Raw genomic sequence first — 18,890 nt, forward strand, 5'->3', positions numbered from 1 at the left:
AACTCCTTGCTTCCGCTTGTGTATATTCAGTTGTTCCAACAGCATCTGTTGAAAACCAACTTTTATAAACTAGAAAATATCAGTGTAGAAAACTTAAGTAATGGGCAAAAAATTTGTCACCTGTAAATCTGATTGTTTCCTTACAGTTGTTTTCCTAAATACTAATGTTAATAATAAGATGTTATTTTATTCTTATCAACCCCGAGGTAAATATTGTTAGCTCCATTTTGTAGATGAGGAGTAGAGGTTAGGAAATCTGATTTCGGTATACATGGTGCAGCAGGATTTGGACCCAGATTGTGGAACTTAAAGGACTGCTGCCCTTATACAGTATGCATGTATGTTGTGAGTTTAATTAGGATTACAAGGTATATGTAATACTGTTTTGGCCTTACACTCACCCTATGGACAAGTGAGTTAATACAAATGATGTTATCTAGTAACAACAAAAACACTAATAAATATACTCTGTGACCACCACTGTTCAAGTCTTTTCTTCTTGTAGTATTTTTCTTAGTTTATAGTGTTTGGTGTATTCTAGATGCCAATCTTGTATTATAGATGGCATTATAGGTGTAGTGGATATATTTTAGTCTGTGGCTTTTCTTTGACTTTTTTCATAGTTTTTAAATTTAATGTAGATTACCAGGTCACCAGGTGATAGCTTATGTAATTTTCTTATATCCTCAAGTCAAAAACACATTTTATGGCTTTTTGCTATGAGTTTTAAGAATATGACTTTTACATTTAAGTTCTTTTCCATTGGGTACTTAATATTTATACACAGACCTTTTTAAATTTAATTTGATTCAGTGACCTTTTTCACCCCCATATTGATAATCTATTTGTCTCAGCACTATTTTAGGGTAAAAGTTCTACCTGTTATCACTAGGTGAAATGTCTTTAAGTATCAAGTTTCCATATATGCATGGATTTTCCCATTGGCCCTTGTCCATTCTTGAACCAATTCCATGCTGTCTTAATTACAAATCCTTCTCCTTTTTCTTCAGGAATGTCTTTGTTATTCTCTTTTCCTTTATCCCTCTTCCATATTTTAGGATCAGCTTGTCAGGCTTCATGGAAAACAGAATTTTGAATCTACCTATTAAATTTGGAGGAATTGACATCTCTTTATTTTGGCTGCTGCATTTTAAATTTTTTTAAAAATTGTATTGATTTGCTATTCATTGACAAATATAGAAAGTTGGAGAGTATACAACTTCACACCTCCACAGGAGCACATGCTTCACTTGCTCTGTACCAAAGCTTCAGGGCCAATATACTATACTCTTAACCCCTTCTGTTTCCTCTCCTCTGCCCTCCTACCCCACCCAAGGATGGGGTAAAATAATAGTTTTCACAGAGTTCAAATTGTTTTGTTTTGTTTTTAATGTTTTTCCAGTTTTTTTTTCTTTGGTTGTATTTCACAAATGAGAGAAATCATATGGTAAATTTTCGACATTATAGGCTTCTGTATTTTCTGTGGCTGCTACTCAGCTATGCCTGGATGATTTTAGAATAGTGCTGGAAAAGTTTTTAAATCTAATCTCTTTCTACTGAAGTAGAAATTAGAGGTGTAGGAGTGTTATAGAACTTGTTCGCCCCACCGTCTGTCAAATATATCATAATAAAAATGGAAAATAAAAGTTAAAAAAAAAAGGAAAAGAAAACCTGCCCCCAATTTCATAGTCATTGTTAGAATCTTCACTAGAATTCAGGTATACTTCTCCTAGATCAAAGATCTTGTATCTCCTTTTGCCTCAATATTTTAAGTTCTAGAATTTAAAAAATATATAGTTGTGTCCTGATTTTCTTATTGTAATTTTTTTCTGCTTTACTCCCTTTTCAGGCTGGATTAGAAAATCGGCAGCTGGACACAGTAGATTTCTTTTTGAAAAGTAAGGAAAATCTTTTGAATCCATCCTCAAAATCTTCTGAACCTGAAGAGTTTGATTACTTTCCATCCCATTTATATTTAAGAAGTAAGTAGAAAAAAAAAAACTACATATGACATTTTATTTTTTCAATCACTTTCGAAGTATTACTGTGTTTTCTGATTGTTTACTTGCCAAAATTAAGCTATGCGATTTCTATACTTTGTGGGAACTTGACTTGTAAGAATCTGTTAATGTTCTCATTCTAAGTGTTTGTGGTTCATATACTATACAATGATTTGTATTTTTAGTACATGAAAAAGAGTTCTTTCAAATTCAAGAATTTTATTCAAAAGAGAATAAAATTCATTTGCAAAATTGTCTACTCTTACAGCTGTCTAAGTGTAAAATAACAATGCACTGTCTAAATTGTGAGTTGGGAACTGTTAACGAGAAATTTTGGCTTGATTTGTCTGCTCTTGCTACACACCAATACTACTTTTCAATATTTTCGTTTTCTGTTTTAATAGCTAGGAAACCTAGCTTTTATTCTTATACCAGGTAGCCAGGAAAATCTTCATAGATAATAAGGATAATAAAAATATCCTTCTTAGAAGGATAGAACAGTGTTTTCCCCTGTATGTATAATTTTATGATTTTTTTTTCACTTAATATAGACATTTTTCACAATAATAATAGGTATACTTGTTGGCATGGAATTGCATTATATGGTCATCACCATACCTTCCAAACTCCTGTTAGACATTTAGATTGATTAGAGACACATACACTGTGTATGTGTTTTGTGAGTATAATTTCACATATGTGTAATTATTGGGATAAATTTCTAAATATGGAATTTCTAGGTCAAAGGGAGATAAAATTTACATTCTTAAACATACTTAACTATGCTTTTCAGGAAAGCTTTATCAATTTGTATTCTAGTTAAATGGAGAAAATGACAACTTCCCTCACTCCCCTTCAGTGCATCATATATTCTCACTGAAGATAGGGATTAGAATTTTCTTTTTTAAAAACCATTCTTGGGCCCTCCCTGGTGGCGCAGCAGGTTAAAGCACAGCACTGAGAAGCTAGGGCCACTTCCGCATGGGTTCGATTCCCTCCTGCCCTGGAGGTGGCCACATGGCATGGCAGACCTCTCCTGACCCACCCGCTGCTCCCCTCAGCAGTGTACTTCGTCGATCTGCCTGTTCTGCTCCCCGCTCTGTCTCTGGTGAATCCTCTTGCCGCCCCTGAGCCTCTGGCCTGTACCCCAGTTCTGTATGCACAAATAAATAAATCTTAAAAAACAAACAAAAAAAAAACATTCTCAATTGAGTGCAGTTTGGGCTCCTTTCTCTCAATTTTTAAACTTTGTTTTGTCCTGATTTTTTTCCTTTTAATTGGCTTACCATTACAAAAGGAGGCCTGGTTTGTGGTGTTAAATTGGTCCCCATCTTGAGATGTCACTTTGTAATAATACCACCTTGTGTGGTAGTAATCATTTCTGTTGTTCAGATTTCCGCGATTTCAACTCACTTCACTCTCACTTGTTCTACTCTCACTTTGCACTACTCTGCACTAAAGGGCAGGATAGGTCTGAAAGTAAAAATTAGGGGAATATGTTACCTGCTTTCCTAGAGGAAAACCCATGTTTCCCATCATTTTGACTCATACAGAAGCAATATTCAAGGTGGAGCCAATGCTGAAATAAAATGAGGGGTCACTTCACATAAGGACCTGAAGCTGGCAACGGGAGGAGTCAGGGCCAACGTTCCATGCTTTCACCTGCGTGTTTAAAAGAATGGTTTTGGAATTAAAACCAAAACTTGGCTCTGCCACTTACTTTCTAAATTAGCTTGGGCAAGATTTTTTTATCTTCTCTGAACCTTAGTTTTCTCATTTATGGAAAAAGGGCTATAACGCCCATCTCTTAGGTTACTGAAAGGAATAAATGAGATTGCATTTATAAAATAGCAGGTAAAATATTGAAAATAGTAGGTGTAAGCAAAATAGCAATTGCTAGAAATACAAGTAAACAGTAATGGTACTAAGAGTCATTAAAGTTTGCCTGTAATATGACATCATGAAACGTTTGTGAGCTTTTTGAAAACAAGACACTAGTTCTTTCTTTATGTTTAAAAATATTAGCAGTGGGCCCTCCCTGGTGGCGCAGCGGGTTAAAGCACGGCACTAAGAAGCTTAAGCCACTTCCGCATGAGTTTGATCCCCGCCTGCCCGGGAGGAGATCCACATGGCGCGGCACCAGCCCGCTGCTCCCCTCAGCAGTGTACTTTGTCAATCTGCCTGTCCTGCTCCCCACTCTGTCTCTGGTGAATCCTCTCACCCTCCACATCTATGGCCTATACCCAAGTTCTGTATGAATAAATAAATAAATCTTTAAAATATATATATATATATATTAGTAGCATTGTATTCTTATTGGAATATCCTAATGATTTCTCATGTTAATTTCTTTGGTTCCTTCTCAGATGTAGAAGAGCTGACACCTGCATTGGATTTACTTTGCTCAGCAATTAGAGAAAGTGATTCTGAAACCCAAAGCAAACACTTTTCTGAACAATTGCTTAATCTTACACTGTCCTTCCTTAACAAACAAATAAAGGAACTTTTTATTCACAATAAAGGTAAGAATAACAGCAAGAAAGGGGTCACTTGTAGCTTTCTTGTGTCATAAGTGGTTTTATTACAAGTGAGAACATAAGTTAGTAGAGTGCAAATTTCTAAATTTGGGCAAATTTAGTATAGTAAATAGTTGAGTGAATGAAATGGTGTAATACTGGGGAAGCTGGCAGAAAGACCTAAGACTAATAATTGTGAAGAAGATAAAGGGTTATATTACTACACAGAGCAGCTGATTGTAAATAACGAAAATCCTAAAGATTTATTTTTTGAAATTTGAAAACACTGAGTTTAAATTTTTGGCATTTTCTAAAATTCTTTTAACAGTTTATGATGATGTCTTTCTTTGGCACATTAAAATTTTCCATAGAGCTAGATGAACATCTACAGAAAGGAGTGAACATTTTGACCAAATACATTAATGAACTTCGAACCTTCATGATAAAGTTTCCTTGGAAGCTAACAGATACTGTGGAGGAACATGATGTAAATGAAAATGTCCCCAAAGTAAAGGAGAGCGATATGTGGGAGAAACTCAGGACTGAGGTAAATAAGAGTAGTTATCACTTCTTTTATTTCCCAGAACCTGAGAAGATGGTAGAAGAACAGAATTTACAATCTAGAAACTTGTGACTCAGAACCTTTGAGAAGGATAGTAGTTTTAAACATTTTGGACTCTTCACATAGGACTTTAAATTTTTGTTTACAGCTTCATTTATTTAATTCAGAACAGTCAGGCTACCTCTTTTAATGCCAGGTTTTCCCACTTGATCCAGTAACAAACACCGGTCCCCAAACTATTTGAAGTGACACACCCTTAGCAGTATTTCCTCAGTGGCTTGGGCCTGGCACTTTGGGCTTAGGCATTCTGCTTGAACTTTGGCTAAATCGAATTACTGTTTGTGATTTGATCTAGGAAATAACTGAATTTGAGTCCTATCTCAGATTCTAGTTAAGACATTTACCCAGTTAAGATTTCAGTGCTCTTCTATTTTTTTTTTTTTTTCATAGTAAAAAATCAACACTAAGCATTTGGTTTTCTTTTGACTAGAGACTGGCAAAATCCCTCCACCCACATGGAAAATATTGGTATTGGAAAGACATTAAAATAGCCTAACACAGATAGAATCAGTAAGGAATAAAAGTGATATGGTTGAGATGCTACCAGTTTCCCACGATTACTGTTCTTGAGGTGGAAAGATAGAAAATAATTTGTGCGACTGCATGTTCTGTGTCTTTCATTCTCTAGACAAAATTTACTTAATTTTCCATTTTTTTTTTTAAACTCTTTCCCAGCCTTTTCAGAGGTTTCTCTTTCAGTTTCTCCAAGGGTCCATGGTCCCTGCTCTCTCTCTTAAAAGTCACTGATTTTTTAGCTTTTTGAAAGGTTACAGTTCACTGTGATTAAAAACTATACTGTCTCCAAAAATGTTGTGGACGTGTGCATACATAGGATGTACACATACACACAATTTTGCTCATCTTCTTTATTGGTAATAAAATATAAAAGAACTTAAGACAGATGTTTTTCTTCCCTTCTCAAGGAGGTTATTTCCAATGCCATTTTAAGTAACAAAATACCAGAGGCACAAACTTTCTTCAGGATTAACAGTCATTCTGCCCAAAATCTCGAGGAACTGATTAGGATTGGCCTAGATTTGGTCTTTGACAATTTAAATAAGAACAATATAACAGAAGCCTCTGAGCTTTTGAAGAATATGGTGAGTGGCATAATCTGTTTACTTGATCTTAAATTTCCTAATGTAAAAGGAGATGTCTGTGTATTTCATGTAATTTTTTTGATAGAAAAATTGATTTGTATTCATAGTGTGTCACAAACTCGAATTTTATGTTTTTAGTAGAAATAGTGACATTATTAATATGTTTAAATGTTCTTTGATAGTGAGAACTTAATCTCGAGTAAGATTTTTGATCAGAATTTCTTTATCTGCTCTCCGTAAACTTGGCACTTTGGTTAGAAAGAGGCACTGTTTCTCATAGAAACATCTAGTATCACCGTACTGGTATTTGTTCATGTGACACTTTATACACCCATGTAAAAATTCTAATGCCTTATAAACCTTTGTTTCGTGCTCTATGATTTTACTACTTCAAGAAGGGAAAGTTCTTGTGGTTTGTTGTGCCTTTATGCTGAAGACCAGCTTCATGTAGAAAGGGTCTCCTGCAGGAAAGGACAGTGTCAGTGAAGGAAAAATTGAGTGAGAGAGAGAAAAGATGAGGTAGAAAAATGAAGAGAAGCAGACACCTGTTTAGGGTGAAAGCATCTTCTGCCGACTGTCCCAGCAGGTCTTTATTTATACATTACAAGAAGTGGTGGGATTACATCAGTGTGTGCATAAAGCAGAAAGCTTAACAATCATCACATTTTTCTTAAAGACAGCTCGGGATCTCTTATTGAGACTGTGATATTCATCATTTTTTAGTTAAATTTACAGTTGATATATGAGTTGTCCTATAGTGACCAGTTAATGATCAGTCATCAAACAAAATATTTCTACAGTGATCAGTTATCAAACAAAATGTTCCTATGGTGATCAGTTAGCAATATACAAAATGTTTCTATAGTGATCAGTTAGCTATTACAACTTAAGCAGTCATTTTGTTAATATCTCAATGAACATACATCTTAAAGAGACAGGATCTAATGTTAAGGAACTAGGTGTCAGAAAAACACCAACGCCAAGTGCACTGACATTTCCCTGCCCCTAAGGAAAAAAACTCTTTTTTGATTGATAAAAGGAGCTTCTATTAATCACTATTTCTGCAATTATTCTGTCAACCTAGTCCCTATATCTAACATAAGAATTAGGGGAAAATTAGTTTCTTTATGGTCACTAATTATTATCCTATTAATCTTATCTAAAAAACCTTTCTATGTGAAAAAGGGTTGGGGTGAAAGTTAAAGGAAAGAGTAGGAAAACTTATTTATAATCCTATTACTTAAAACAAAACTATGTTACTTAAAGCTATAGATCTTTTATTGGGGACTAGGCAGGAAATTATTGCAGCCTTTAGTTCCCAGAATTCTTGGACCATGACATGTCTCTCGTTATTGTGGGACATAGATTTGTGCAAGCCTCTCAAGCAGAGGAATAGTAATTATTTTACAATGTACTGTGCCATTCTGTGTACAGTGTTATTGTTATTGAACCAATCAATCCAATCAAGTAATTATTGATTTTTATTGGATGTATATTTGGACAATTGCTATGCTTTTTGGGAACAGCCAAAAACAAACCATACTTCTTGGAAACAGCCATAAACAAACGAAAAGAATCCAGTAGGAACCAACTGTGGAATATCCTGACTTCAGGATTTTTGCCCCCATGTCAGGGTCTTGTCATACAACGTGGGTAGCATGGCCCTCTCCATCTTTGGTAACTTTCTAAAGGTGCAAAGAGTGGAACCATGTAAGAGTTTGTTGTTTGTGTTGACCTTTGTCAAGTCAATAATAGCAGATTATTGACTATAGTTTTGGTCCCATTGTGGTCTGGCATTACCTTAAATTATTGTTTTTGTCGGCCTTTGCCCTGGCAAAATGCTTAGCTTTTGAAAAAAGCAATAAATATGTATGATGAGAGGGTAGAAAAGGAATGTTCACGAGAGCAGGAAAGCTGTGAGATTCTCACTGAATAATTGTCTATAATAGAGTACTAAAGTATCCAACATGTTTCATTAAAAATAGCTCCACTACAAAAATACTGGATGGTTTCATTTATAGCATGACTATAAAGGACCAGGGGAGAAAATAATTATAATAATGAACAACTATATATCAGAGACATTTTATGGGGGTAGAGTGGGAAATGGAGTCAGAAATGGGGGTGGGAGGAAGTGCACTGGACTATGGTGATGGCACACGGGTGATTTGGTGATGGGAAGCCCACGGGGATTACAATTGAGGTGGAAAAAGGCACAAAATGATGTAAAAATGAACATTATTTTTAAAAAAATTAAAAAATAAACTATGTAAAAAAAAGTAGCTCCATTACAAAATCTAAGGCTTTTAAATTTTATGTGTCTGTTACAGGGCTTTGATGTAAAAGAGCAACTGCTCAAGATATGCTTCTATACAACTAACAAAAACATAAGGGACTTTTTGGTAGGTAAAGGTGAGACTATATAGTTTACATTTTTTGGAAAGCCTTGGTGAAATTTCAAAATAAATTATTTAAATATTCACCTAATACCCAGTAAGTAAAATAAACAACTCGTTTTGTCTTCAAATTATTATTTATAAATCTCTAGAAAATAAAAGTATTGCTTAGCATTTCTGGCAAAGGAAAATTGGTATGACTATATAGATTTACTTAAAAATTTTAAATACAGTTCTTGATGGCCCTCCCTGGTGGCGCAGTGGGTTAAAGCACAACACTGAGAATCTAAAGCCGCTTCGGCATGAGTTCGATTCCCGCCTGCCCCGGAGGTGACCACATGGCATGGCAGACCTCTCCTGACCCGCCCGCTGCTCCCCTCAGCAGTGTACTTCGTCTATCTGCCTGTTCTGCTCCCCACTCTGTCTCTGGTGAAGCCTCTCACCGCCCCTGAGCCTCTGGCCTGTACCCCAGTTCTGTATGCACAAATAAATAAATCTTAAAAAAAAAAAAAAATTCAAGGTTGTCACCAACCTTGTAAATGTTAAAAAATTTTAAATACAGTTCTTGAATGGCATTTAATCTCATGACATTTGTTTTGCAAATATGCATGATTTTTATGTGGTCGCTGTTTTATTTACTGTTTGATTACTTTTTATTCAAGGTTGAAATCTTAAAAGAAAAAAATTACTTTTCTGAAAAAGAAAACAGAATTATAGACATGGTATATCAAGTTGAGAAGTTTTATTCAGGACAGTTTCAAGAAAATTTACAGATCCAGTCCTTTCCCAGGTAGTCTCATTACCCATTTTTATAACATGAAACAAGAATACTGTATTTAGGTTATAATTGTTAGTGAACACAGGTTTTTTCTATGGAACTGAACTTAACATTCCCAATGCAGGTAAAACTTACCTAGATAAATTACTGTTTCAGTATTTGCACAATCACATATATTTTTAACATACTAAATACATAGTTAAATGTACTGAATTATCAATTCTCCCCAAGAGTGGACTTTCATGGGCAGATCAAAAGGAATGTTGTTTTTTCCTCCAAAATTAAAAAGGAAACCACTCTTTTAGGTTTTGGATAAAGGAAGAAGAGTTTTTCAAGCATAAATCTGTTTTGGACTCCTTCCTGAAGTATGATCATAAAGATAAACTTAACCAAAAGGACCACAGAATTGTGTTAAGTTGGGCACAATGGTGGAATCCACAAACACAAGAATCAATCCTGCTTTCTAGAACAAGTCCAGAAGGCAAGTGTAAAAGGGTGAAATCTGAACATAACTGAGTGATAATTAAATTAGGTATTGGTATTTGAATATTTTGATGTATTTCCATTTTAGAACTCCTTTTGGATAAAAAAATTCTTGCTTTAAAATGCAGGTCATTGCTGTAAGATCTCTTGTCTCAATGTTTTTGTAAGGCATTTATAATGTGATAAACAGAAAAAGTATGCAAGGTTAAGCATCTCATCCAAGCTTCCAAGTGATATTCGTTATCTTTTCCAACTAGTCTTACCTGTATCACATAAGGGCTCTGTGGAATAACCATATTAAACCAGAGAGAGTCAAATTCATGTTTATTATTACAGCCAAAGTTTTTATTAAGAAAAGGGAAAAAAGAATTGAAAAACTAAGTGAAATACACAGCTAGTTATCACATTTTATGTGATGAAAACAACATTTAGCTCTTCCTCCAACTGCAGTATAGCATTAATTATAAATGAACAACACAAAAGGGAAAATTGTAAAAGAAGCAAAGGGTCCGAATAATTCATTCTTATATTTGCTTAAATTGTTTTATTTACGCAGTTAATTGTGTCAATCACAACTCATTACATTTTAAAATGTATTTTTTTCTCTATGTAGAATACAAATCATATTCCCCTGAAGCCCTCTGGAGATACCTCACTGCTCGCCATGATTGGTTAAGCATTGTGTTGTGGATTGGGGAATTTCAGACCCAGAATAGTTATGCTTCACTTCAGCAGAACAAGTGGCCCCCTCTAACTGTTGATGTTATTGATCATAATACTTGCTGCAACAGCTACATGAAGAATGAAATTTTAGATAAATTGGCCAGGTATTGTAAATTTGGGAATGAATAAAAGGAAATGAAGGAAGAAATAATGGTGTAATTTTTCCTTTCAAATGACATAAATCCAATGCAATGTTGTTTCATACTTAAATCCCAATTTTTATTATAATATAAATTAAATTATGCAGTAAGATACTTAAATTTTAAAGTTTAAAGGGCATATGATTTTTAAATCATATGCACTTATTAACATCATGTGTTAGTGAATAGGCCGCACAGGTACTAGATATAGGTTCTTCCCAAAACAATAGTGTGCTTTGGTATATAAATGGTAAACTGTCAATATACCACAAAGATCATGTAGCAAGCATGGAAATGAATCTGTCTTCTATCCTATAATGTCTTCCACTCTTCTCAGTATTGTCACTGCACCTCTATTCAATGTATGACCTTGAACTAAAAAGGATTGATGAATTAAGAAACAGTGAGGAAAGTAGCTTTTAAAGTAGTAAAGATGTTAAACTTTTACTTCATTTCTAAAAATAATTCTCTTAGATCAAACTGTATATGAACTTGTCATTTGTGTGGGTCAAAATCATTCAATATTAGCAATTTCATCTGTTTTCCTAAACTATCAAAATAATGAAGGTTAATGATAGTAAGTTTATATGTGCCTTGGAATTATAACGAATTGACAGTCTTAATTTGCAAGCACTTATTTTTGAGTAGAGACTGCAGCAATGAAAGTGATTTGGTTTGCTCTGAATCTAGCAGCCATCTTTTAAATCTTGCCATCTTTTAAATCTGTCCAATAGGAATGGAATTTTTCTTACATCTGAGCTAGAAGACTTCGAACTCTTGCTCCTAAGACTGAACCGTATTGGGGGTGTGATGCAAGATACTCTCCCTGTTCAAAATTACAGGTCCAAAGAAGGTTGGGATTTCCATTCTCACTTCATTTTCTATTGTTTGGAAAATAATCTGCAGTATCTTCTTTATGTCTATCTCAACTATTACAAGTGAGTACTGAGAACAGATGATCCTCAAGTAAACTTTCACATTTGCTCTTTTCCACACTACTTCTGAATTTGACTTTTAGGAAAACATTAAGCACCAGCATAAGGAATCTTGGAAATAGTCTCTTTGACTATCACCACCCACAACACATGATAAATTTTCTAGTTCTGTGCTACATTCAACTAAATGTATATGTGTGTGTGTGTGTGTGTTTTTATGATGGTAATTCTGTAACACATCTGTTAACCTTTTAATAACTAGAGATAAGAAAGAACCGCTTTAAAAGTTTGAGAGCCAGATTCTAATGATTTACTTGAAGGTCTTTAGTACTTTTAATACCAGGAAAATATTCAACAACTTTCAGTTCATAGTCACTGTAAGGTATGTTGGAGATACTCTAAAACTTGTTTAGATTGATAAAGAGATCAACTTGTGCAGAATTTTAGCTCTGGCCAGGTTTAATTACTATTGGTCAATTATAACAGTGAAGAAGTGGTGGGCTCTTAACAGGAGCATTTGTAATGTTCTTTGCACTAGTCTGTATTTTAATGCATTATCTCATTTAATCCTCACAGAAATCTTACAGAGTGCTATTACCATCTCCATTTCACACATGAGGAAACTCAGGTTTTGAGAGAGGCTAAGTGCCTTAGTTAAGTTCACTCAGCTAGTAAATGAGAAATGGGGATTTAATTCTTTGTTTGATTCTAGAGACAACATTCATTACTAATGAGAATATTTTTATTTTGTGTAGTAAAGACTTGGAATTTAAACAGGATTTTTTTTGGTTCATATCATTGAGGCTTATTTAGACAAAGTTATAGGCAAGTGAGTAGATTTAAAAGCTGTTTTCTCAGAGGACCTATTCTGAACCCTGACTTATCAGGCCTGTTGTGTAAAGGCTTTTAAACACCTCTCATTTAAAATTGCTCAAACGTTTGCATTGTAACATGAAATGTTACATACAATAATAAAGTATCTTAAAGTATAAGGTAACTGTTAACTTTATGTATAGTTAGTAAAATTTCATCATAGTAATAATGTTTTAAATGTTATTACTCCAAACTTTTCCCTATTTCCAAATAATAGGAATATGAAAAAAAAATACAAAAGTGAGAAAATATTATGTTTATTTATTTTAATTCTAAACATCTATTTTTTTTTTTAAAGATTTATTTATTTGTACATACAGAACTGGGGTACAGGCCAGAGGCTCAGGGGCAGTGAGAGGCTTCACCAGAGACAGAATGGGGAATAGAACAGGCAGATCGACGAAGTACACTGCTGAGGGGAGCAGCGGGCGGGTCAGTAGAGGTCTGCCGCGCCATGTGGTCACCTCCGGGACAGGCGGGAATCGAACTCATGCGGAAGCGGCGGCTTTAGATTCTCAGTGCTGTGCCTTAACCCGCTGCGCCACCAGAGAGGGCCAACATCTATTTTTTTTTTTTTTTTTAATGCTAGTTATCACCACACTGGTTCAAATTGTCTGTCTTATCCTGTATGTTGTAATCAAGTTTGTTTTTATATCTACAGACTTAGTCCTCCAAATTGTCCCTTTTTGGAAAAAAAAGAACTACATGACGCTTACCCGTGGTTTGAATTTTTAGTTCAGTGTCGACAAGTTTCCAGAAATTTAGCAGGTAAACACAATAATTCTGTAATCTGTTGAATGACATTTAACTAGTGAACTTGTTCAATAACTGATGTGGCTTGTGGCTGCAGGCAAATAACTGACCATAGCCTAGTCTCAAACTTTAGAAGAAGACTAAAAATGTTAGCCTCTTGTCAACTTGGAGCAGATAGTATGTGTAGTTATGTTCCCTTTCTATTTTTAATTTTTTGAGTAATATCCATACTGTTTTCCATTATTAAGTGCCTCAATTTATATTCCCACCAGCAGTACAAAAGGATTCCCTTTTCTAACATTTGCCAATACTTACTGTCTTTTTGATAGTAGTCATTCAAACAAGTGAGGTACTACCTTATTGTGGTTTTTATTTGCATTTCCCTGATTATTAGTGATATTGAGCACTTTTCATTTACCCTTTGTCTGCATCTATTGTCTTTTTAAAAAAAAATTCCTGTTTAGCTCCTCTGCCCATTTTTCAGTCAGACTGTGGTTTTGCAGTTAAATTGTATGAGTGATACTTTGGATAGTAACCTCTGTAAGGTACATGATTTGCAAATATTTTCTCCATTTTATTCACTTGATTTTTTTTTAAGATTTATTTATTTATTTATTCATACAGAACTGGGGTACAAGCCAGAGATGTGGAGGGTGAGAGGATTCACCAGGGACAGAGTGGGGAGCAGAACAGGCAGATCTACGAAGTACACTTCTGAGGGAAGCAGCGGGCGGGTCAGGAGAGGTCTGCCGGGCCATGTGGTCACCTCTGGGGCAGGCGGGAATCGAGCTCATGCGGAAGTGGCTTAAGCTTCATAGTGCAGTGCTTTAACCCGCTGCGCCACAGGGAGGGCCCACTTGACCTTTTCTTTTTAAAAGCTTAAACCTTAGTCTATATTGTTTCTGATATAGCCAACAATTATTCATTGAGCTCCTGCATTGTGACAGACTGTAGGTGCTAGGGATACAACCAGAAACATCTTTAGTTTTATAGACTACTTTTTACATATAGTAATAATGGCTTTAAAATTTTCTCATGTCTTTAGAGGCAAGGACCATTGTAAGGCTGCATAATATTTCATTGTATGGGTATACTCTTATTTAGTTTACTCTTCTTTCTCTCTTGCTTTCTTTTTTTTAACATGGAAGCTGTTTTAAATTTTTCTTCACTATAATAATTGTGAATGTGTCTGACCATAAAAATGTTTGTCCTTTCAGATTATTTCCTTAGTATAGATAGGTTCCTGAATATAAATTTACTGGATCAGTTAGACACATTTGGAGTTTCTTGCTATTTCTTTTCAGGGGGTTTATACCATTTTATCCACAGGACCCAGCCTTTGTGCACTCAAACTAGCCTCTGGACTTGAGGATAATTATTTTTTAAAATCATTGCCTATTTCATGCAATTATTTTAACTTGCATTTCTTTATTGCAAGTGAATTCATATTTTTATGCATCAGGCATTTATATTTTCTCCTATGTAAAATGATTATTTCTTTTGTCTATAATTGTTCAGAGTCTGTATTTTGGGCTTTGGTTTGTATTAAGTCATTATTATGAATCCAATCAAAATAATGTTCTCTTGATGAGGACATTAATTCTTAGGTGTAATTTACTGCTAATTTGTTTTCCTTATTTCATTATTAACTTTAAGTTTCTCTTTGTTTGAACAGAGATTTTTGGTTTTATATAGACAAATCTTTTGTTTTTTTCCCATCATGTTTTTCCATTTGCTATTCAACTTTTCTAAAGATGAACAGTTAAAAATTTTTTTCTCAGAATTATTATAGCATTTAAATCTTCATATTTCTCTCTCTTAAAAAGAAAAACATTCTGGCCCTCCCTGGTGGTACAGCGGGTTAAAGCATTGCACTGAGAAGCTAAAGCCACTTCCGCATGTGTTCGATTCCAGCCTGCCCCACATGGTGTGGCAGACCTCTCCTGACCCGCCCGCTGCTCCCCTCAGCAGTGTACTTCATCCATCTGCCTGTTCTGCTCCCTACTCTGTCACTGGTGAAGCCTCTCGCCACACCTGAGCCTCTGGCCTGTACCCCAATTCTGTATGTACAAGTAAATAAACCTTTAAAAAGAAAAAAAGAAAAACATTCTTTTATTTTCTAGATCCCAAACTGATCTTGCAGGCCAGTCTTGCAAATGCTCAGATTCTGATTCCCAGCAGTCAGACCAGTGTAAGCAGTATGCTGTTGGAAGGACATACTCTCCTGGCTCTTGCTACCACAATGTACGCTCCTGGGGGTGTCAGCCAGGTATGGGCAGCACTTTTTACCTATTATTGTGAAGCAAAATTGATTTTAAGTTTAGCAGAACTATCTATAGATTTCCTAGATCTCAGGTGATATTAAAACATACCACATACAAGTGTTTCGATAGATTAAAGAGTCCAACTCCAGAGTGAATTTTCCAATTTACATCAAAAGGGACTAACAGGTATATAGTAGAGAAATTATTTCCCCCTTTGTTTTCTAATAATTCAAGTGTGTTTTCAGGATAGAATGGAATTTGATTGTTCTTGGGAGTCAGTGTACTTCAGATCTGTTGAATTATTTTCTGCTGTTTGCCCTCTAGAGTGAGAAAAGGGAAATCAGGATCTTTTGTTACCTATATAATGTCTGCTGATGGAACCCAGTGGAAATTTGCTCAACTTTGCTTTTTTGAAAGTATGGTGTGCTTTGTTAAAGGGAACTTAATCAAGACTGCTGTTAACTAATCTTAAAATGTTTTAACTGATAACTAGTTTAATGTAATACCTCCTCTTTTAGGCTGTTGCATATACCTTAGCTTAAAGGTTAGTTATTCCTGTTTTTAATCACCTGTCAAAAATTATAGAACAACTTTATTGCTGAGGGAACTAGAAGTCATCAAGTCTACTAGTTTTTTCATCTTTCAAAATATTTACCACTTATTACCTAATGAAATATTTAACATTTAAATATTTTAAATACGGTAGCAGGACCTGTTTTCAAACAACTTCTTCATGTATAGCTTAAAACTACTAATCTGTAATTCAGTTTCCAAATTTTATAGGTTTGGGAACTGAGGTCTAATATTAAATACCTACCCCAACCTCACATAGCCAGTTTGTCTTAGAACCAGAAGTAGAACTATTGGCCTCTGACTCCATGTCCAGTGCTATTTTCACTACCATTTACTCTCTCACACTAAAATACCGCTTCACAGGTTTTGATGGAAAAAAGGACTTACATTTGGAAAAGGGAAAACCGTTACATCCTGCTATCCATCTTTTTACTTAGGTTGTTCAGAATGAAGAAAATGAGAACTGCCTCAAGAAAGTGGATCCCCAGCTTCTGAAGATGGCACTAACTCCTTACCCCAAGCTAAAAACTGCTCTCTTCCCACAGTACACTGCTCCTAGTGTCCTGCCACCAGATATTACACTCTACCACCTTATTCAGGTACAATGTTTAGAAGAATCAGTCAAAGTTAATTCAGGAAAACATAAATTGTTATAGATTTTCAAATGAAGAGAATCTCTTATACAAAGTGACAGCAAGATGGAGAAATCAAACATAATGGTGAGACAGCCCAAAAATTGACAAAGAATACCATTCTATCCTTAAGGTTGCAAGACCAGTGCAAACTAGTGTTATTAGAACCCAGAAGCTGGTGCCATCTCTAGAAGCTAAGCTCAGAACCAGGCCACTTAGTGAGAGCTGAAAACAGAGGTAGGGCTGGACCTTTGAAGACATGGCCTCAGAAAACAAGGAAGTGGAAAAAATCTTGGTTACTCTTCTTTCCCCACCTTTAATCTCCCACAGTGTCTCTGTTAGCTAAAAGACAAACAAGTTTGGGAATTGTATTTCTCTAATTACAGGGCAGGGCAGGGAAAGGGTAGAAAAGGCTCTGAGAGCAAATAGGTAGTTGAGCAGCATACGTATCTCCTGCTTTCATCAAAAGCTGCTCCATTCTAATACTGATAATTTCTCACTTTTGGTGAGTAGGGCTATTTGTTCCCATCAATCAGTGCTTCTTAATGTTATTCACTAGTATCTCCTTAGCATTGTGAGAGTTGTGAGTCTTCTACCTAGAAAAATTGCACATAAACATAATTTTGTTTATATTTCAAAGTAATCCCAGATTCCCTTAAAGCCTACTCAAGGATCCATGGTTAAGAACACCTACAGGTGGTGCTGACTTCTCATTTCAAAAAGCTCATTGCTTTTTTCTTCTGGGTATACTCGTTCACATAGTGTCTTCAATTCAACATAACCTCTATAATCCTTAAAGGTACAGCATCCTTAGTACTTTTACGATGCTACTCAGAATGTGGTTCCCAGTTGGGTGCCAGTGCATGAACTACTTGTTATTATGTGATGAGATTAGAATCTTATATAGATTTTAATGTAAATCTACAGGTGCACTTTGGATATTACAGGTTTCGAACCACTACAATAAAAGCAAATGTTGCAATAAGACACATCACATAACTTTTTCAGCTTCCCAGGGCATACGAAAGTTATGTTTACACCAGACTGTAGTCAAGTGTGCAATAGCGTTATGCCTAAAAATAGTCTATGAAAAATTTAACAGACACAAAATAAGAAACTTGCTTGACTCAAAGTTGACACAAACCTGCAATATGTAAACTTATTATCTTTGAAGTACAGTAAAGCAACGTAATAAAATGAGGTCTGCCTGTATGTAAGCATACACTGTTTAGTCCAGCAGCTAGAAAAATTTTATGTAGCAAGACTTTATTGAAGAAGGAAGCTGTATGCTGGATTTATATTTTGGCACAAGCTTTTTAAGTCAGTGCTTTGAGTAATACCATCATAAACTATGTATTAGCAACTTAAAATAGCGGTTAGTGACATAAAATAGTTTTTAGTGACATAAAAATACAGTTTCACTTGCCTAAAGTGAATCCAGTTGTCCTAAAACATAAGTGGTTTCAGGTTGCTTTCAACTTGACAAAATATTTTAGCTCTGTTATTTTAAGAAATTAATTCCTTAATTGACTGCAAATTTTACCACAGCTTGAAATCAAAGATGCTCTTTCCTTGGCCATCCAAATCTTGATTTAATAGTATATACTTCATACCATCTGTTTATAGTCTTTGCTAAATATTTGGCTTATGCAGATTTTAAAGAACTACTGCTCCTTGCTCTCAAACTTTTGTTATTTGCTCTTACAGTCCTTCACAGTGATGTAGTTGTATTTCTTTCTTATTCTAACCTGCCCTTAGCTTTCATTGTCATGTTTCTATTTTCTGGCCTTTTTTTTATCCTTTGCATTTTTATCCCAAAAGTATTTTCTAAAGCCTGTTTCACATTATACTTTATGCTACTTCTACCAAAGAAGAGTATATTTTGTAGATACTGTTTAAAAGGAACATAAGTAACTTGATTTTTATTAACATAGAAAAATGTCTTACACATTCTTTATTAGTTTTTACTATGTTCAAAGGGTGGATATCCAGAAAGATAAGGTCTGTGACTGTATTGGAGAAGGGCAGTTGACTGCTTGTGAAGTTTTCATGTAATTTTGTTTACTTACTTTAGAATCAATTAACTTTTAACTCTGATTTGA

At 35.0% G+C, this 18,890-nt stretch overlaps 1 protein-coding gene across 2 annotated transcripts in view; it reads left to right on the forward strand.

Annotated features, from left to right (window-relative positions):
* The window catches only part of SPG11 (spastic paraplegia 11 (autosomal recessive)), a 65,586-nt gene that overhangs the window by 14,805 nt on the left and 31,891 nt on the right, over positions 1-18,890 (forward strand). For both annotated transcript variants that reach the window (XR_001145720.1, XM_004687542.2), the window contains 12 exons: positions 1,850-1,982; positions 4,367-4,522; positions 4,888-5,063; positions 6,062-6,238; positions 8,569-8,640; positions 9,297-9,424; positions 9,718-9,893; positions 10,509-10,722; positions 11,493-11,696; positions 13,228-13,334; positions 15,443-15,588; positions 16,594-16,755. Coding sequence is in view for 1 of the 2 variants with exons in the window: in XM_004687542.2 (XP_004687599.1) it covers positions 1,850-1,982; positions 4,367-4,522; positions 4,888-5,063; positions 6,062-6,238; positions 8,569-8,640; positions 9,297-9,424; positions 9,718-9,893; positions 10,509-10,722; positions 11,493-11,696; positions 13,228-13,334; positions 15,443-15,588; positions 16,594-16,755 (1,851 nt within the window). In the remaining variant the exon portion in view is untranslated. The remainder of the gene's footprint in view (positions 1-1,849; positions 1,983-4,366; positions 4,523-4,887; positions 5,064-6,061; positions 6,239-8,568; positions 8,641-9,296; positions 9,425-9,717; positions 9,894-10,508; positions 10,723-11,492; positions 11,697-13,227; positions 13,335-15,442; positions 15,589-16,593; positions 16,756-18,890) is intronic.

Source organism: Condylura cristata, unplaced genomic scaffold (assembly GCF_000260355.1).
Source record: "Condylura cristata isolate star-nosed mole 26May11 unplaced genomic scaffold, ConCri1.0 scaffold00023, whole genome shotgun sequence".
Lineage (NCBI taxonomy): Eukaryota > Metazoa > Chordata > Mammalia > Eulipotyphla > Talpidae > Condylura > Condylura cristata.